Raw genomic sequence first — 21,198 nt, 5'->3', positions numbered from 1 at the left:
ATATTTACAGAACACTTCCCCTCCTCTCATTACAAACAATTCTGCTATGTGCAGTCAGTAATGGACAAGTGCCATGTTCAATTATATCAAAAACAAAAGGCATTCTAAAAAAAGCTGCTCATGTTTCCAGCCTTGTCACTTACAGGCTTTGTTCCCTCTGGCTTCATTTTTGTACTTTGTATTTTCTAGCTTCTACTGGTCCTTTTTCTCATCTGGTGATTAAATATTGCACAGCTATTGCCCTTATTCCATCTCTTCCAAAGTTAGCTTTTAATGTGCTTTCATTTGCATTTATACTTGCAAGCCACTTTGAAATGCCCAGGTTTTATCCAAATTTTGGTCTAAGCTGCCTCATTGTGCAAGTCAGAGCATTCCCTCAGTGGCAGCATATGGGTATTCTCAGTTCAGTCAGAGAGAAAGAGAGAGGTTTCTAACCAGGCTGGGCCTGGGAAAGTCTTTCAAAGGAATGTAAATAATTCACTCTCTCTCTTGTTGTTCACACTGTTTATAGATATGTTCTGCCACCGTGCGTCATTCTGAGCGCACCAATGGTGTGAGATGTTTTTACTTTAAGACCAATGAAATTGGTCTGCACGATGTTCCCTATAAAAGAGCGGTGCATTTGAAATAAATCAGTTCATTCCTTGCCTTCTGAATTGGAGTCATTCTGTTCCCATCCTGCCTCAATGGCGACAGCAGCAGAAGTCCCTGGAATGCTCCTCGCTGCTGGCTAGTGCTTCAAACACCTCTCTGGCCCACAGTTCCTAGAGAGCTTGCTGCTAATGCTGGCCATTAAATCCCATGTCCTATCCATCAAAACCAAGCTGCTTGGAGCAGTTTCCATCCTTCATCACCCCTGCCCCCTGCCCAAAGTCCATTTTCCAGTTCAGGCCACATCCACCATTTCTTCTGTCAGTTGAGCACCAGTGTATGTCTGAGTAACCCCCAGCTGAAGAGATGAGTTCTCCTGCCACAGCCTGCTCACCCACTGGATCATGGCAGAGTTTCCCTGTTACCAGAGACACAGCCAACATCCAGAATTTGCTTCACCTCTGTTTAAGAAAGGAAGCCCCAGGAAATGGTTTAATACAATCTGGGGTGGAGATTCAGACTGTGGCAGGGGTACCACAAACCTTATAAGCCACAGCCTGGGGAAGAACTCATCTTTTTCTGTGCAGAATGAACAGAAAAACAGAATGAACATCCATTCTCGAGGCAATAGCAAAGACTGACTCAGTGCTAACTCACCTGAACAGAAAACACCAGCTTCTGAGCTGAGGGCTGCCAGGGTCACCGTGCAATGACAAGGTGGGAGTACCACTGATTTTAACCCACAGTTCTCTGAACCCGAGCAGAGCTTTGGCTTCGTAACTAAACCAGCAAAATCCTCCATGGATCCTCATACAAGTAATTTGGGTGAGGAAAACGTTCCATGTTTCAGGTAAAAGGCTTAAACCTTCCTGGTGAGCAGACCACAAGGAGGAAGAAGACTTGGTTTGTCAGTCTCCAGGCTGTGCCAATGGAATTGATAAAGAGGAGCTTCAGTATGGGCCATCTCCTCACAGTTAACTGCAGACACTACAGACCTTCAGACCGCAGATCTTCAGGACTTGTTTTGGTGCCTAATGTTATGTTAGTAACATCAGCCAGAGTTTCTGGCAACAAGGTGATTGTGACTTTCTGGGAAGCAAGCTATCAGCATGTCTGAAAACCTATCCACCTTCTTGGAGGCATGTGGTTTGTCCTGATCGCTTATCTTCTCAGCTGTGCTGCCCAACAGACAGTGAGGGTTGGCCTTTGCCACCTCCACTCCTCCTCATTTAAGAGAAGGAAACTGATGAAGTAAATGATCAAACAATAGTGGGAATAAATGTTCATCTTCTTGTGAGGGCATGACTGTATGAGGGATAGGTGTTTTTCACAGCCACCAGAAAACTCAGTAGCTTTCTGCAAGTACATTAGGTACATTTTCAAGCCTGACTTATGCAGAATGTCACTTTTTTGTGATAGGACTGCTACATGAAAAAGCTGTACCACATTCACCATTTACAATAAATGCAGAGCTAAGAGAGAAAGAAAAACTAGAGAGACCAATTGCTGCAGTTTATTTTGGAGGTGACATCAAGGCAAACAGAGCATTGGTTTCAATGAATTTTATTTCATTCTGTATTATACAAGTGGGATCTGAATCCCCAAACTTCCCACCATAAACATCATGGAGAAGCACCACTACACAAGAGGAAGGCAGAATTTTGAAGCCGGAAGACAGACTGGACCAAGCTGTTTCTCCCCACGTGGTCAGAAATTCTTCCTCCTTCACACAGTGTGCTTCCCAGACCAGCAGGTTTACCCCAGGAATAAGAGAGACAAAGCTAGCTCTAAACATCCCTCTGCCTCCTCTCCCCAACAAAAGAGGCTGCTCAATGCCAGCAGTGGAATGGTTAAAGACAGGGAGCACATCAGGTTTTCAGTCTCTCAACCAGCCCACTAGATTAAGAAGTAGCCTGGTTACTCCCTCTCTCCTGAAAAAGATCCAGGAAAACGAATGTCCTAAAATGCTGAAGACTTACCTCCTTTCCTTCCCCCATCCCATAGCCTTGTTCTCTAAGCAGAGAACAGGCAATGAACTCTGAGGAGGCTGAAGGAAAGCCAAGGAAAATCAGGGGCTACCTGAATCCCTGGGACTCTGGTGGCTACCCTGGTGCCCTCATTCATTCCCTTTGAGGTTCAGAGACCTGTTTGGAATAGTACACAGAAAGGGCCTCCCTTAAGGACTCAGAAGCAACCAGGGATACAGAACACACAGGAACCACCGTGAGGGTACACACCATTCCAGGGACGGCCCAAACCACAAAGAGGGCAAGACTTCCCTTCAGCCAAGGCCCCAAGGGCTGGGGGAACTGGGACAAGGCCCTGGCAGGGGGAAGAGAGCTCCTGCAACAGTACTGAGGTCTCATGTGAATTTACTTCTTCTTCCTCTCCTGGGAACAGCGAGGGCAGAACCTGTTAGAAAGGGAAGTATAAAGCCAACATTTAGGGCACGACATAAGCCTCAAGTGCATGATCCCAAAAGACCTTTTCCAAGGTCCCTGACAAAGCCTTAATTCAAATTTTCCTTTTAATGATATCTTCTAATCGTGTATATATAGTGCTTTTTCCCCTGCCACCAAGGACCTCCCCTTTCCAAAGGTCCAATGGCCCCCCAGGTTGCTTCACTCACCATTTTCCTCTTGGTTTTGTTGTCAGACCCACACAGGCAAAATGAAACCATTCAATGGAACACTGTTGGGATAAAGAGCAGCCAATTAAAGTGCAGCTTCCTTTTGAAATTGCTTTTGGGCTCCCAGAGTTTCCCAGCATTTAATCACAAACTCCAAAATCCCCAGCAGTGATCAAGGATTGAATACTCACACCCAACCTACACACTGTTAGCAAGGAGAACTCCCCTTCTCCCTTGCTAAGTTTAGGGACAAGAAAACATTTTAAGGAAAACCCTGAAGAGAGAGGCACTTCAGAGGTCATTGCCAGCCACACCTCTGCCCATCCCAACTACCTGAGGTAAGCCCTCTCCTTGTCACTACTTGCTGTCCCAGGGCCCACCCAAGCAGGACAAGACTTTCCATGCAAGACTCATCCCCACTCCGTTCCCCCCCATTTCCACCATGTGCAGGCTCTTACATCTGGGTTGTCGCAGCCAATCATCTCCCCATAGGAGACCTGGTGGCAGAGGCAGTAAGTGGGCTCATTGGGGTCCACGGGCATATCCAGTACATCCGAGGGGTGCACATTTCCAAAGGTGACAGAAGGCATCCCATACTCTGTGCTACTGCAGGACAGGAATAAAGTAAGTCAGCAAAGTAACTGGCTTTGAGTACCTTCGTGTGTCCCAAGACAGTGCCCTCGCTTGCCAGAGACAGATGCTTCTCTTATTTAAGTACATACACCTAAAGGGACCTGCTTTCCCCTTCAACCCACACTTCCCTATAATAATGAAGTTTCCTTCCTCTTGCTTCCCAAGAAGGGACAGAGGACACACAGTTCCAGTCTGGGGATCTCAGGGAAGCCTGGCTAGGCCTGCCTTGGTCTGATTTCTAGTGCTGCTTCTCATTCCCTCAAGTCCCTTAAACTTACGTGCGGACGAGCTTCAATTTCTTTTGGGCAGTTTTTGGTGCTTCCTCATCAGAGTTTTTCCCTTTAGAGCGAGCGCGGGCAGCTTTTTTCTCTTTCTGGGCTCGGCCCTCTGGTAAGAAGAGAAAAAGGTGTTGCATCTGTCACCCCACCAAAACAGACACCTGAAAGTGACAACCTCTGCAGCACTAAAATACACTCCTGCTTTGGAATGTATAGCGGCTTTGGGCCATGCACCCCATCTTAATTTATCTAGCAGCCTTGAATACGCTCACACAAGAAGAGCCCAGGTCACCATCTTTTTACCTGTCCTTCAGACTCCAGCGCAACAGTCTTTGATCTGCACCACTCCAGTGCCTGCCTTCATCCCCACCACTTCCATAGTCACTTGGCTGCCTCCTGAATCAATCTGCAGCCCAGTGGTGGTACTCACTCTTCTTGCCCTTGCTGGAAGAACTGTCATAGTCACTCGACTCTATCTGCTTCTCCTTCAGGTCTGCTTCAAAGCGAGCGAGGTCTGTGTCCAGCCGCCGGATGTGCTTATCGACCTGCAAAGACAGCAGTGGCCAGGGGTTACCGCAGGACAGAGCCCAGGAAGGCAGAGAGAGGACAAAGCGGGGACAAAGGGGCAAGGGACTTGCACTAAAGAGCTGAGGAGCAAGAGTGGGCATGGCCTAAAAATGAGAGATGAGGGCCTTCCGAGATGGGCGGCTTTAATTTGGGTGTTCACATGATAAGCACGAGACACTTCCCTTCATACCATCTCGTAGGTCTGCATAGCCAGCTGAACCTTGTCGTCCCCAAATTCCTTGCACTTTCCATAGGCTTCCTGGATTTGCTTGAGAAGCCCCAGTTTTTCCTCTGAAGACAAAGTCCGTGCATTGCTGATATACTCCGTGGCCAACTTATCGATCTCTGACTTGAGGTCTGAAAGAAGTGAACCGTTAAATACAAAAACACGTGTGCCACAGTGCCCTCCATCAGGAGAGACTGAATGACTGGAGCAGCTCCAGGCCTCCTCCCCTGCCTGGAGATCCCCATGACAAAGGCAAAGCAAAGCAAAGCAGGTCAAGCTACATACTCCTTGTCTTGGCAACAAAACCATCCCTGATCCTCACCTTCTGTCCTCTGATCCAGATCTCGCATGAGCTGGAAGTTTCTCTGTAATTCAAATGGCAGATTCTCAATACCTGCAGAGAAAGGAGAATACATGGAGAAATCAGCTTCTTGTCCGTGATGCCAAGGCAGGAACAAAGCTAACCAGTAACTCACACACAGCCCTGGTGCAAATCAGCCTGGTTCCATTTGTTGCCAGCCCCAAAGGAGATAGACTATAAAAATGTGATGTATTTAATGCAGAAGCATAGTTCTAGAATACATATTAGTTAGCAGAAAACTGCTGCCATGCAGAAAGGTCCACACTAAGAAAGCAGAACCCCAAAATCTGTAATGAGTGTCAGTCATTATAATACGTCTCCATCTGAAAATTCCACTCAGTACCAAAAAAAAACCACCACAACAGCTGGTAAATAAAGCCATTTAGTTATTTCTACACAAGGATGTAAAAATTAAGTTGATCAAATGCTAGTCCACTGAAAGGTGAGTCTGTTTAATGCATTCATTTAACATACAAGGGACAGTAGACACTTTGGGCAGAGCAAAGATCAAGTCTGAGATGGGATGGAGAACAGAGAGCAGTCTTAACCCCTCATGACTTCTAACTTGTGCCTTCTGCACTATCATCTCAGTGTGGTGTGTCCAACACCTGGAAGGATGCCACACCTAGTGAATAATAAACATTTGTAGGGCTCTGACTGAGCAATGTGAAATTGATAGTCAATTAATTTTCAATGCACTATGCTACTCACCCCTCAGGCATCACCAGATGTTCAACTGGCAAAGCTGGTAAAAACAATTCTCATTTTTCCATGCCTGTCTAATCAAAATGAGATCTAGTGTCACTGCATTAACCTGAAGTCTAAGCCTGATTACTGTCGCCTTTATACCCTAATAAAAATAATAAATCTCTCTTGAAGGTTTAAAAAAGAAGGTGTTGAAGAAAGCTCTTCAACACAACAGAAGCATGTCTGAGCTTCCTGAACTCGCTGTGCAGCTCACATGGAGTGCAACTGGAGGTGTGTCTGGCCATGACCAAAGCTGTCCAACACATCAGTCCAGGCAGCAATCTCTATTTTCTCTGCACATATTTCTACAGCAATTAATGCTTTTCTACTTCCCTGAAGAGCAACCAGTTGACAGGGAAAGTGCTGTATGCAAGAGGAAGGTTTTAACAAGTTTTAACAAGTACCACATAACAGGACGTGAAAATAATTCCTGTAAGAGGTAAAACCAACTGTGGGCCTTGCTGAGCACAAAAGTTGTTCCTTTTACTTAGATTTTTGCCCAAACAACTTAAAAAGAAGTTACATACAGAATCCTTAGGAACAATCAAGCTGCTGCTTCAACAGTTTTCTGTTGCCATTTCTGATTTAGTTACCTGAGAAATGCTCAGATAGTAGGTGTCCTTAAGTACCCAGGTACATCATCCACAAGCACATACACATCACCCCTGCATTCAAGGACAGTTAGCAGCACAAATTCAAATTCTGAAAAATTACTAAGTGGCAAAATTAAGTCTGTAGGCACATCCTGAATTTGATACTTCCATGTTTGTTCAGCATGACAAACTTCACACAAGGTTTAAGCAGCTGACTACGGATTACATCCCCAGGGTTCGAAAAAGCATCTCAGAACACGACGGGGACACAATGCTGAAAATTATTATTGCTTATAGAGGGAGCTTATGGCAGGGATGAAATTCAGCTTGGGAATCTAGAGACCATGCCTTTTTTCCTCCTGCAATCCCCAGCCTCATCAACTCTAAACCTTTCAATTTATACAGCAAATGAAACATGGGTCATACTGCAGCACGCTTCTTTTCATTCCTCTCCAAAGCACCCGCTGCAGAAGACAAGACAGGTATCCTCTAGAGGAAAACAGAAGCTCTTCCTGCACTGCACACAGTATGTCAAATTTATATTGAGTTTATTAATCCTGGACGATCACAACTTCTAAATTCTGGACTTTGTGGTTTTTAGAAAAGATTAATGTAATTTCTTTTTCTCTTCTGAAAAGGACAGATGGTAAAAGCACAAATTCCACCAGGTACTGTCAGCTTTCCCTCAGCAGGGCTAGAAACCTTTAGCTAGAGCAAGCTCCTGAGCCAGCACAAAAACCAGTAGGATGCTACTGTGTGGGCAGAACACCCCCACACGAGGTGAGGGTCACATTTCACAGTGATATTCTTCATCAGGAAAAACTCAAGCAGCAGTTTGATTCGGCTACACAACCTGAAAGGAACTGTGCTCTAGTTTTTACAGCCATCACTGTAAAAATCTGCCACCATCACTGACGCCAGCACATGCCCTTGTCTGGACAATATCTCTGTGTCTTTCTTTTGCCTCTATGTGCCCAACCTCGTCTGTTCAGCCTGTGCCCCTCACCCTGGAGAGGCCCTCTCTCCCCAGAGCCTGCTCCCCTCAATACCAGCCCCTCAGCCAGGCCAGTGGCTCCCCTGCCTCATTTCCTCATTACCTCCAGGTGAGCAGAGCCCCCTGCTCCTGGCAGCTCTCGCAGTGTGGGGAGAGCTGTCACCTGGCTCTGGTTCTGGCTGAGCAAATGCTCAGCTCAGGCACCGTGGGCAGATCATTTATGCACATCTGAGCTGTGATCTTCCAGAGGCTCATTAGCTGGGCACGCTTCCATTGGGGCTGACAAGACAAACCCCTGGCAGTTGAATTCCTTCCCTGCTAAAACCAGCAAAATGATTTCCTAAAACCAAAGCAAAACATTTCACTCTGCAAATCTATTATTGGACAAATGTTCTGCCACTGCTTCGTCAATAAACGGAGAAAATGAAACAAGTGACAGTACAGTGACTTTTATAATCAGAACTGATACAAAGATACTTTATCTGTTCAACTGAACATGGAAGGAAGCTGAGCAGACCATTACAAATTATGATCCACAGAGAGTCTGGCAATAACAAAAAACATAACAAGATAAAGCTGCTGATAAGCAAGTTATAACTGAGCAACAAACTATTTGTATGGTACCTAACTTAATCTAGCTGTGGGGATGTTTTCTACTATCTGCAACTTAATTCCAAAGCTCTTGCATAGCTTTAAAGAGAAGTGATTCTCTGCATCACAGAATTTATCACAGGGACCAGAACACCTGCTGAAATTGCTTGACCTGTGCTGTGCTGGTTACCAGACATTATCACTCTCTAAGTGCCATTAAAAAAAAAATTAGATTTGAGTCTCCATTTCCTCATTCCTACCACCACACTTCTCCTCACTATTTCTAAAAACATTCATGTTATTTATGTAATTTCATGTCCTCCTGCTTTTCTCCTTTTTTTCCCCCTACAATTAATTTTGCTCTTTCATCTTAGTAAGATTCATCTAAAATTATCATGACTAAATACTATCTATCATAAAATACCCACGTAATTCTCAGATCATGAAACTGATAATTGTAAAGAAACATCCTAGAGTCATCTTTGATCACTAGAGAAGAGTGATGATATGCAACAACAAACAGGAAAAAAAAAAAAGAAAAGCAAAGCCCTCTTTCCACACAAACGGCACAGCAGCAGGAGAGGAACAGGAGGATGGTGAAAATGTACAGGGAAGAAAGTGCTAGCAAGGCCAGCAGCTTGACCCAAAGCATGGGCTGGCATTAATGCAACTGTGTCACAGAATCACAGAATGGGTAAGCCTGGAAGGGACCACAGTGGGTCATCTGGTCCAGCTTCCCTGCTCAAGCAGGGTCATCCCAGAGCACATGGCACAGGATTGCCTCCAGACAGTTCTGGAATATGTGCAGAGAAGGAGACACCACAACCTTAATGGGGGAATCTCTTCTAGTGCTTGGTCACCCACATAGCAAAGAAATTCCTTGTCATACTCAGGTGGAACTTCCTGTTCATCAGTTTCTGCCCACTGCCCCGTGTCCTAGTGCTTGGCACCACTGAGAAGAGCCTGGATCCACCCTCAACACCCTCCCTGCAGATGCTTATAGACATTGATGAGCCCCCTCTCAGACATCTCTCCCAAAGGCTAAACAGGCCCAGCTCCCTCAGCCTTTCCACACAAGAGAGATGCTCTAGTCTCCAAATCATCCTCATTCCCCTCTGCTGGACAGGCTCCAGGAGCTCCATGTCTCTCTTGGACTGAGGAGCCAAGAACTGGACACTGCACTCCAGAGGAGCCTCACCAGGGCTGAGTAGATGGGCAGGATCCCTGCCTCAACCTGCTGGCAATGCTTTTCCTAATGGACTCATTGCACAGATCCATACAGAAGCCTGGTGCAGCCCTCCTGATTCCTCTCATTGTATGATTATCCTGAAAATCACTGGTGCAGCTCTCTCAGTGAATTTTTTTCATCCCTTTCTTTTCTTACCTTGTTTTCATTTCTGATCATAAGCTAAAATCTCTCTACTTACCTTCATCTTTTCTCTCTTCAAATGTCATCCCTTCACTAAGCCCATTCTTCTTTCATCTCTTTTATTCTCCTCTTTCCTTGTCATTCTTTCCCTTGTTCATTCTTCCACACACATCCATAACCATGCTGTCTTCTCCCTTAAGAACCACACACTCTCTCTCCAAAAGTCAGAATCCAACACCACTTTTTTTCCCTCTCCAACAATTATTATTTACTTCTTTTTAGAAACACACGTGGGCTGTCAGGTGCAGGCAACTGATATTTAAACTTTCAGCTACTTAACTCAGATGTTAACTGTGACATACAAATGCAGAGAGCAAGCCGACACAGCCTGGTAACTTCAATTGTGCTTCAATCCTCTGCAGCACATCTGTGCTGTGCCAAACAATGGATTTGTGCTGCCCAAAGTCCTAAAAACACATCAATAGCACCAAGGACCATCCAAACACACAGTACCTCTCCCAAGACATCTGTTCACCCACCATGTTTAGATGTATGTTTAAATTTTATTAAAAATGGGAAAAGACATTTTGAAACATAACCACAGTTGCTTTATTGAACAGCTTAGATTTCAGCAAACACTTTAGACACCACATTGCTGAAGGCAATTAAAAAAATTCCTGCTTGTGCCAGGGACTGCCACAATGACAGGGTAAGTTCTTTGCCCTCCAGGACTGCTACCTGGCTGGGATCTTGCTGGGGAAGCACAATGGACTTTTTGGCTTGCAGCAATCTTCAGGAGCTTCCTTGCTCCCTCATTAGGGGGCAGGGTGTCTTTTATATCCCTCCTTTCAGAGTATATCATCCTTTTAAACTACTGCTTCTACTCTGTCCTGTGTTCTTAAGTAATCAATCACGTTCCTACACAGCTATTTACTGAAACTTTTACACCAGCACCTTTATTGAAACTGATGCTTGAGCACAATATTTCCCTTTCCCTCTACTGAGAGACAGCTCAGCCCTGCTGCAATAAAACATTCTAACCTGTACCATTATCCTCAAAACATCTTGGTAAGAGATAACCCTACCCACAATTTTACTAAGAGGGTGCTTAGGTGCAAGCAGACTGATTTAGCCACAGCCAACCAGGAATTCTGTGGCCATATCACATATGCCAAGCTCTGGGCCAATGCACTGCACACCAGTCCACCCAAACACATCTGTTTCAGACACTGTCCAAAGAAATGGGCACCAGTCAGCAGTGACACTCAAGGTCAGTGACGTGGAAACCCAATACTCCCCCAAAGTGGGGGCCCATTTCTTAGGAAGGGAGGGCTCTTTCTGTTGTCTTATTACAGTATAGCTCAATGTTATAGCATCCACAGACAAGACAGCAGGGAATGTTGGTAAGTGTCACAGAAGGGATCTTTATTGTTTAAAGATCAACCTTGATTTGAAAAGCTTGGAGGGCTTGGAAGACTGACACAATGAATGAGACTCACAACACTCCTGGCATTTCCAGCCTGCCACAGACCTCCAAAGGCAGGGACAACCGTCAAGGAGACCACAGGGCTGTTTGCCAAAACAATGACATCAGATTTGCAGTTGGATAAGTGAAGAACTACAGAGAAAACACAGCCTGCTTTGCCATGTAAAGCTATCTTGTATCAGCTCCAATAAAAAATATCAGCCAACAACAAAACCAATTCTAAATGAATTGGTCATTAAATGTATCAGCTCAGTGTGGGCTGTGCCAGTAGCTTTCACACAGAAACAAATGATGCCTATGAATCACCAAATTCTCTCCCCTGCATGAAATCTTTTGTAATTTTCCATAGATCATGTGTGGTGCATCACAGGTGTAACTAATCCAAAATCTCTGTAAGGTGAAAGGCATCTTTCACTACACTAGAACAGTGACAAGTAGAGAAATGATTTATTAAGACACTCGCATTTCTGAAGAATGATGTGAGAAACTGTAGAGGCAGGGACAGGGGTATGGCTGCATGCTACCCTGGGGAGGGGATAAGAGTAATGAAGGTAGGGAATGCAAGAGATTAAAGAACTGCTGGGGAAATTGGAAAACAGCCAGGTCTGGGACGGAAACAAGGGCTTGCCTACAACAATTTCCAACATCACACCCATGTCCTCTAAGAGCTTTAAAATGATGATACTCATCACACTCTCATTTGATGAATCCATACAGAAGAAAATCCAGGCAGATGTAACTATTCCGAAAGAAAAATTCTATTTTACTGCTAATATTATCAAGGAATGAAAGGACGGTCACGTGCCAGTTGTAGGAGAAACAACTCCATGAGGACATGTGCTGCTTCTATTGCTCTGTGCTTATGCTGGCCTAAGTCTTCTAGCAGTGACAAGCCCTGAACTGGTGCATCTCTATGTGCCTACTGACAAATGCAAACAGAAGGAGCAAAGGAAACGATGTCTCCCTAACCAGCATAAAAAAAGGGAAAAGCCCAAGGTATATTGACTACATAGTACCATGTTAACTTACAGCCGAGGTCTCCTCACCTAAGCCTGCCATCTCCATCACTCTCTGCACCGAGGCAGACATGTCCCAGTGCCTGTTCCTGGAACAGCTCCTGACTGGTGGCCTCCAAGGCACCAGAATTAATGTAATGCAGCCATCTGAGCAGCCCGGCCTGTGACATCCTTCTGCCTCTCCAGCTCACCAAGGTTACCTGCTACTCCTGCTGCTCATGACTCTCCCAAATGCTTAGGTCTAATTTGGATGAAATGCTGGCTTTAGTTCCTCAGGGAAGATGGAAACAGTTCTTGTTGTTGAGGGGAGGTACACGCCTTGGTATGTTGCCATAAAAGATTATTCATGTGTTGTCACAAAGTACATGTACTTTATTCTGGCACCATTAGGTGGGTAAAGAGGGAAGCACTGATGGCAGAAAACACAGGTGGCTGCACAGAAGCTCCCTCTACTATAAAGACAATCTCTACACTCATGGCAGGTTCACATATAAACAGAGACTTGATTTGGGAATGTTTTCTGTGTGCTTCAATGATGTCTTTCACAAAGGAGCTCTGCAATCCTCTTGAAACTTCCAAACACAACGAAAACTCAGGGTTTGCATCTCACCTTCTGGAAAACCTGTATTAATCACATAATCCCTTTCTGCCCCTCAAAGCCTCCACAGCAGCATTTCCAACCTCATATGAGGGCAAACACTGAGCCAAACACAGTAACTCAAGCTTGAGCAAGCACAAATTCTTCTCATGAGTCTTTATGCACGTTCCATCTTTTAATCACAAAACACTGTTTTTTTCCTCCTTCTTCTTCTTCCATCCCTTTCTACATCTCTAACTCCTTTACACCCATAGGTTTTCCCTTACTAAAGCTGCACTCTGTTACTGCTTGAGGGAGAGCACTTTTTTAGTCTTGCTTTCTCCCCTCAAAACGAAGCATAAAATGGTTTAGAAACCAGGAAGAGGAAAATATTTGAAGACATGGAAATCTTTTTATGTTTAAATTCAGCCACTGGAGAAAAACACTCAGGAAGAAAAGTGGAACAAGACACATTCCTCTTCTCCCATTCCCTGAATCCTCTGGCTCAGTAAGTAGGATGAAGGAATGAAGGTGATCAGAGTAGACAAGATAAGGAGTTTCTCTGTCAGGATGCTCATTACAGAAGGAATGTGTGTATTTTTCTGCTGCAAAAGCATCTGCCAAGAGCATAATGCATTTCAGACAGATTTGCTTTGTAATTAACAGCTTAGAGCCGAGGAAAAGGGCATGCCTAATCCTAGGTCTAAACCCAGTTTCAAATTACAGCAAGGACTTGAAAGCTGCTGAAATACCTAACCTAAGAAGCTTCTAGACAATTTTTCCTAACTCTTCTTAACTTGGCTAGTCCACAAAAATAAAAAAATCATGGAAAAGAACTTTAGATGTCTAAAGTAGACGGCTCAAAAGATATGAACTGAAGCAACTGGGGCTGTACGCCTAACTTTGTCAGACTGCTCATGCATTTTACCATGCAGTTTTTAATTACCTACTTACATGATGTTTCATACAAGGTGTTTCTCATTCCCAGTGACTGAGCACCAAGTCAAAGTTTTATTTTATTCTCTGCTCAATACAGAGACACATGCTCAGACCCAGAGCTCAATCTGAAAACTGACTTTGCAATCAGCTTTTCAAGGTGTTTACTATTATGACAATAAAGTGTTTTCACAATGCTGCAGTGGAGTGGCCCATTTCCCTCACCAACAGAATGAAGGCCAAGAGATTTACTGAGGGCAAGAGATTAAAGCCAAGAAGGCCAGCTAATTACAAACTCTCCTCTCGAAATGTGCAAAAATGCTTCATAGCATGACTTTTCAGAATTATCTGTTCAAGGCAGACTCCAGCTGCAACTATGAGCATTCTGCACACCTGCTCCTCTGACTAAAAATTTCCACTCATAATCTGAGGGAAGCACAGTCCAAGCAAGGAAAACCTGCAATAAGTGGGACTCACAACATAAAAAAACCCCCACCAAACTCACTTTGTCAGAGTGATATTCAGTTGCTTCAAACAGAAGGCCATCTTTTTTCTTCCTACAGTTTTCACTTAATTCCTCACAAACCTTTCTTTATTCAAAGATATGAAGAGGTCCTACAAACAACTGCCCTCTTTCATCACACATTCCTCATTCATTCCCTGAGCAGATCCAGACAGAAAACCATAGGAAAGAGAATCTCTGTGGGAAGAAAAAAGACATTCAACTGAAAACTGTGTCTGCAAGAGCACTATACTACTAAAAGAATTCAGTTCCAAGACACAGATGAAAATTAAGAATTAGACACCTTTTATAAGAGATGACCAAAAGTTCTGGACTATTTATTTCTATCAAATTTCAGGAAGTTTTAGGATATAAGTGAACTACTTTATAAAAGAACTGAATGTTTTTAAAACACTGAAATAATGTGGGGAAAAAATGGGAGCAACAAGTAGGAAACTGAATGCTGTCAATCAGTTAGCATCAAGAAGAAGACTTGTGTCTAAAATACTGTATGGATTTTCACAGAGTCAGGAGTGCAGGCAGAAGGCCAGGAGAGGAGAGCAGGCTTAGAGAATAACAGTATGAGGTAATTAGAAATAGATGCTATTACCTATCAGCAGCCTAACTTACTGAAGACTGCGATGGGTGCTCTTTGATGCCAAGTATCACAATACATATATGCTTTCCTGAAAGAAATCTAGAATAAGCACAGCAAGTGTCTTATGTGTAGCTAATAACAGCAAGTAATGTTGCACCAGACAAAACTGAAAAAGGCCTTAGAGATCTAAGGGTAAGGAAAAAAGGCTAAACCATCACAGCAAGGAATGTTTTGTTCTTCCTAAAATCTTTGTAACCAGATACTTTCAAGGACTTTTACATTGTGCAAATCACTTTCATTATTTTTTTTAGCAAGACACCTCAACAATAACAGTGTCTCTCTTGTATTAATGTCCACCTTCAAAAGGGCAAGAATCTCTAATCCAATCACAGGACCGCAAATCTCAGCTGAGAGAGAAGGCTTTGGCATTTCCTCTGCATGCCTGTACAAGAGAAGAAGAGGAGTTCCCAGGTTGGCTGATTTTAATTGACTGTGATGACATGATCCAGAGGTGTTTGACTTTGCAGGAGCACTCTCCAGCCACCAACCTTCCCTTCTCTCCAACTGTGTACCTACAGTACCTCTCCACACTCAGCGCTGCATCCTGCTCGTCTCTGCTCACCAACTGCAGATTCCAGGCTTTTGCTCCTTTATCTCAGCTCTGCAGCTCTTACCCAAAATACACCTCTGCCCTTCCAGCAGGAAAACCCTGCACCCCCCCCCCCCCGTGCACTTACTCCTTGTCCATCTGCTTCTTTCTCCTCTTTCCCAGCCCTTGTCCTCCCAGCTGAGGAGCCTCAGTCAACTGCAGCCTTCTACAACGGAGTGAGAACTGCACGAGAACACAAATCTTTGCTCCTCTCCTACCTGCCTCCTTCCTTGCACCTCATAGGTCCTTGCCTGTTCACAACTGCAGCTTCTTTTCAGCTTTCACTGGAATTTATTATGGTTCTTGAACATTTTTAGAGACATTTCCTTTCTTAAAGACAAAAGGAGCACTGAAGACGCAAGGAACGAGACACCCTGTGTCCATATCAGCACCTTATCATTTCTGTGCTGGAAGAAACCCGATGTAGCGAGACATCTGAAGAGCCAAACTCCATTTTTTTCCATGCTTATGCAAGCAGACAGTGAGAGATTTAACTGGCTGGGTACAGTGAAGCAGAAGACACATTGCAAGAACCACCTAAACACACTATCCCGCGAACACCCTCCCCTGTCTCTAGTGCCAACACCAGACCAGCAGGAAAAATGTGACAACAGCATTCCTCAAAGAACAGGTTATTTAATCTTAACTCGTTAGCCCATTCATTGAGAAACAACTCCTCCGATGGATCTGCTCGGCTTTTTAAGAACGCGAGGGTAAAACATGCACTGAAAGTCTCATCCCCAAAGGGCAGAGTTTGACGAAGTTTTAAGCACCTTAAGGCAGGATGGTAAATAAGAGGTATCACAGGAGGGCTCTGATAACGTTGCCAACTCCATTAGCATTTACAGAGCTCCTCTTCGGCCAGTAAAGCAGGGCTGCATTTGTAAATTGACAGCGTAGAAAACGACCTAACTACCGCCCCACAGATCCAAAAGTTATCTGTGGCTCGATGTCTATCCCGGGAAACCACAGACAGCCAAGCTCCCGCTCCCGAGAGGCGGCTGGAGCTGCACCGGGCTCCTCTGTCATGGGACAAACCAGCCGCGGGGTCAGGGCTCCCGCAGCAGCTGCAGCCGAGCCCTGTCCCACGGACGGGGCCTCTCCGCACGGCCCGGGGACCGGGCGCCCGACGGCTGGGCCGGGCTGTACCCGAGGGGCGGGGAGAGCCCGCGGGCGCCCTGGGCAGCGCTCGGCGCCCGCGGGGCCCCGCCCCTCGGCCCGTCCGTGGCCCCTGGGCCAGCTCAGCCGCGGCCTCGGCCCCGCCCCGGCGGCTCTTACTGTCCAGGTAGTGCTCCAGGTACATCCCCGCCGCCATCTTCGGCCCCACACACCGGCGCTTCCGGCGGGAAGCGGACGCGCGCGGTCGCCGGAAGCGGCGCTGCCCGGCTGCGAAGCCGCTTCCGCCCGCCTGCCCCGGCACTTCCGCCCCGCTCCCGCCGCCATTTCGGGCTCTGCGGGGCTGCCCCGGGCGGTCCCCGCCGAGGGCAGCGAGCGTGACCGGGGCACTGGGGCATCGCTCCTACGGGAAGAGGCTCCGGGAGCTGGGCCCGTTCAGCCCGAGAGGCTCAGACGACTGAGAGGGAACCCCATCCATGCCTATAAGTATCTGAAAGGAGAATGTGAAACTCTCCTTGGTGGTGCCAAACTCTAGGACAGAAACTGATGCTCAGGGAGTGCCACCTGAACATGAGGAAGAACTTGTTCCTGTGCGGGTGACTGAGCACTGGGACAGGTTGCCCAGAGAAGTTGTGGAGTCTCCCTCACTGGAGATACTCCAGAAGCATCTGGGGGCAATCCTGTGCCGTGTGCTCTGGGATGAATGACCCTGCTTGAGCAGGGAGGCTGGAGCAGTGGCACCCTGTGGTCCCTTCCAGCCTGGCCTATTCTGTGATCTGGGCGAGGAAGCGCTGCTGACTCGTTACTATGGTGTTCCATTCACCTCATAATCCACCAGTGCCGAGCAGCCGCTGCTGTGTCATGAGCGGAGATGGATGGTCTCTGCTGCTGCGACAGGACCGGTCCAACGTCACGCTTCCAACAGGCAACAGAGGCAATTCAGTGAAACTTGCGACCGTGCTCTTTCTCTTCATCATGCCAGAACCACTTTTGTGACCATACACCACGAGCCACTGGAAGGTTTAGAGCCCCTCGTGCTGCGGAGTTGAAGAGCCCTTCCCCAGCCGTTCTTGGCTACACGCAGAGTGTGGCGATGTGAAATCACATGTTTATGGAGGATAACGAAATTATCTTACTTCTGTTGATCCTTGGATTATTTTCAAGAGGTCAGCACTCGTTTAGCATCCTATCCAGTTTAGGAGGCACTGGGTTTGGTAAATATTACATTTTATCCACCTTTCTCCTGCCTACCCACCTACATCATCCTGTTTTTTCCTGACAGTCTGTGTAAAGACAGCCATTGCTCAGGAATGAATGCTCCCAGATTCTGGCCACAAGGAGAAGTGGTCAGATTTATTTTTCTCTCTTTTCCACCCAAAGATCTTCCAAGACACCATGCCTTTACCTTTATATATGGATATACTAGGATGAAGTCTTTGAGGAGCCTGCACTGCAGGACTGAGGAGCTGTTATATAAAGGAACTGCAGCTGTTTGAACTATGAACCATTTTGCTGTTAAACTACTGGGTTAATTCAGAGATCCTCTGTGTTCTGATGATGGAGTTTTCCACTCCTCTTCCTACAGTCATTTAAGTTATTTATGACATATTTTTAATTATTCAAAACACATTTCTTAGTCTTTTCAGTTCCCATGTGGAGCAGCTGGCTTCAGTTAGCTGAACATTATTGTTAAGCCTCTTTAAAGTACTTCAAAATTCTCATCTAAATTGCCTTATACTCTCAATTAAGGGGAAGGATGTGGCTGTTACATATTAAAAAAAAAAAAAATCTGTTCCCTGTACCATGTCACAGTCCTAAACCAGAATCTCCCAAACACATCCTGCTTGGGGCTACCAAGCTGAATGGAGCTGATGTTAAAAATCAGACATTCTTAGACATCACTAATTTGTTTAAGAGACCACCTGGGAAACCCATCTTATCCTCCAAGCCAAGGCTAGGAAGATGCCAGAAATACAATTTCCCTCTGGACTTTTTGCCACTACAGATACAAATGATAATGCAAAGAGGCACTTGCCTAAAATCTCAGTAAAGTGTACAAATGTGTGTCTAACTGCATGAACTGCCACTGTGAATTTGCAAAATAAAAGGGAGAGGGAGTTTTGTGTGCCTGTGTGGTCTCACAGCAGTGGAAACTCTACCATTCCAGCAAAAACTGGTTCCTGAGCTCCGAGTCCTGGACAGCTTGTTATTTTTGCTTTCTTTACAAAGTCAAAGAAAGGGTTTGCATTGCTCAGGGCTCTAGAAGCATCCTCACCCACAGAGGAAGTGTCAGCATGGTAGTTATTTGTCGAGAGGAGGAATACTTTTTTAAACGCTTCTGCAGGCTGAACTCCGAGCACGGGCGCAGATGATTGTGCAGGAAGGTGCTTTCCCAGCTGAAATAAACTCTAGAGAACCAGGCCCATTTGTGTCTAACTCTCACCCAGCCTCACATGCTGATCCTTTGGCAAGTGCTGTAGGAACAAAGCCTCACAGGCTTTGTGTGGTTATCACACTCCTCCCCCTCACCCCAGGTTGCTGCTACAGCTCCATCCTGCAGTTAATCCTGTAGGTAGCTCCTGGTTCCACAGACAACCTGCGGGATCAATGGAGCTGCCCTGGCCTCAGCACCTCCCACAGGGAAGCTGCACGGCCTATGGAAGCAGTCTGCAGGAGTGGTTCTCAACCTTTATTGATCTACAGATGCCTGTGTGTTTTCCCTTGGAAATGTATACATCTGCATACCAAATACAATCCTCCTGATTTCAGTTATCTTGTAGACTTCTTAAATGTTGTCTATGGACTGTGAGGTGAAGGCCAGTGCTTGAGAGGGATCCTCAAGCAGAACCCAGCAGGACAGCTATAACTTCTGACCCTTGTTCAGTTACCTTTTTGCTGTTGAGGTACGTTCAGCTCTACTCACTCTTTAACGTTTTCAGTTCAGAGGTCTCTGAACTTTCAACTTCCTGTCTTCATGAAACTTGAGAGGTACCCACGCTTTGTAAACGGCAAATGATTGATCTGCGGCACTTAGCCCCAAGGGGGTTAATTAGCTTTACAAATGAAAGAGGATCCCAAAGGCCACAAATTATAACTGTGTCCATGTTTCAAAAACATACCCTATTTCAGTAGCAAAACTAGGCGTAGACTCTAGTTCTTTGGTGTCACGATTTCTTTTCTTGCAGTTTTTTTCCATTCATTACACAGACACTACATGAAATCGAAATGTTTCTTGGACCAAGTTACTACATCTCTCTAGTACTTTGGTGTTCTACTATACAGAAACAAGAAACCATGCACACAAATTTAATCTGTTGTACCTGAAAGGACGATTGAACAGGTACCTATCTTGTAGTTAAGGAAGTGTACAGAGCAATTTCATTCTATGTTCTGAAACTGCACTAGTAAACTTGGGCAGCTTTCAGGTATATTACCTGCAAAATATAAGAAGAAAATCCTAAACATGATATATATCCTTTAGTTGATATAAAGATGATAAAATAATCAATAAAAATATAGAAGACAGACGGAATCTCATAATTATATTCTATATTAGGAAGAAAGTTGGATGATGTAGACACATCCATGAGGTAATGAAATATTACCTATTGCCAATGAGATTTAGGAAGATGTTTAGTTCTAGTCATTAAATAAAACATCCTAGAAGTTGCATAGCTAGAAACTGACAATCAGTAATTTGAAAAGAATTATCTGGTAAGCAGATGGAAGCAATGGGCTTTCTTTTCCAAACAACTTTGAAGTTCTGAATGTGTTCCAGACCAGCCAATACTTTGACTTAAAAGGTATTTGCAAAGCAAGTGGGTTCATCCAGGTTGCTGTAAGGCAGTTAACCTAACACTGATGTGGCAAAATCACAGTGGCATTGACAGGGCTTGCACTCAGCTAAGGAAAGAAACATACTACTGTTTGTTTTAATTTGAAGGAAAAGACCTTATTAAATGAACTGGATATCCTTGTATGGCAGTCTAAGTTTGGTGGCTCAAGATAGCATCTAGGCCTAACGTAGCAAGACTTTAACTGAACACTACACAGCTGGGTCGCTGAAAGGGAAAAGAAAGGCAACAGGTAAGAACTACATGATGGAGCCAAGCCTTATTGTGAGACACCTCAACCAGCTCAGTTTAATTCAGCTGTTTGGAAAGATGAATACGGTGACTTGATCATGGTCTGTCATTCATTACACAAGAAGAAAGACTTCTTATAGCAGAAGACTTTAAAGCACTCAACAAAGGCATAGAAAGACCCTATGGATTAAAATTTAAAAAAGTAGTAATATAGAGTGGCAGTTTCAATGGCAGTGATAAGTAACAAAAAAACTGTAACAAGGGACATGGTTGATTAACCATAAGGCTTTAAATTATAGAAGTCTTAAATCTTTCTCAAAGATTTAACTGAATTATAGACCAGCAATACTATCATTAGTCACGGCTGAGATTCTGTTACTGTTTGTGGGTGACTTTCCTAAATGATTTCCAGCCTACATGATGTTTCCTTTTAAAGCAATTATAATTTGTATTTCCAACTAAGAACAGAAAATCAGCTTGGAAAAGGACTAGAAGAAGAAGTGCTATTGCCTTTCAGCAAAGATACAAGATGCAACCTAATACAGAACTCCAGAGTCATTGTCAAGTCTTCTTGGGTACAAACATATAGAAATGAATGGATTTGCAGCACAATGAAAATGCAGGGTCAAAGAATTCATGGAGCTGAACAAGGAC

General features: G+C 44.9%; 1 protein-coding gene across 4 annotated transcripts in view; it reads right to left on the bottom strand.

Annotated features, from left to right (window-relative positions):
* Nucleotides 1–2,138: 2,138 nt before the first annotated feature.
* ING4 (inhibitor of growth family member 4) overlaps nt 2,139–21,198 on the bottom strand; it is a 111,562-nt gene continuing 92,502 nt past the window's right edge. The window contains exons 2-11 of one of the 4 annotated variants that reach the window (XR_010996675.1): nt 16,622–16,661; nt 5,247–5,318; nt 4,889–5,055; nt 4,562–4,676; nt 4,132–4,240; nt 3,679–3,826; nt 3,221–3,282; nt 2,829–3,003; nt 2,671–2,735; nt 2,139–2,522 (exon numbers count right to left, since the gene is read on the bottom strand). Coding sequence is in view for 1 of the 4 variants with exons in the window: in XM_068182929.1 (XP_068039030.1) it covers nt 2,964–3,003; nt 3,221–3,282; nt 3,679–3,826; nt 4,132–4,240; nt 4,562–4,676; nt 4,889–5,055; nt 5,247–5,318; nt 16,622–16,658 (750 nt within the window). In the remaining 3 variants the exon portion in view is untranslated. Of the gene's footprint in view, nt 3,004–3,220; nt 3,283–3,678; nt 3,827–4,131; nt 4,241–4,561; nt 4,677–4,888; nt 5,056–5,246; nt 5,319–16,621; nt 16,662–21,198 lie in introns of all 4 variants that reach the window. The other 3 variants (XR_010996674.1, XR_010996673.1, XM_068182929.1) reach the window with 3 other exon arrangements.

Source organism: Anomalospiza imberbis, chromosome 2 (assembly GCF_031753505.1).
Source record: "Anomalospiza imberbis isolate Cuckoo-Finch-1a 21T00152 chromosome 2, ASM3175350v1, whole genome shotgun sequence".
In the NCBI taxonomy this organism is placed as follows: Eukaryota; Metazoa; Chordata; class Aves; order Passeriformes; family Viduidae; genus Anomalospiza; species Anomalospiza imberbis.
This window is presented reverse-complemented; position numbering and strand designations above follow the sequence as displayed.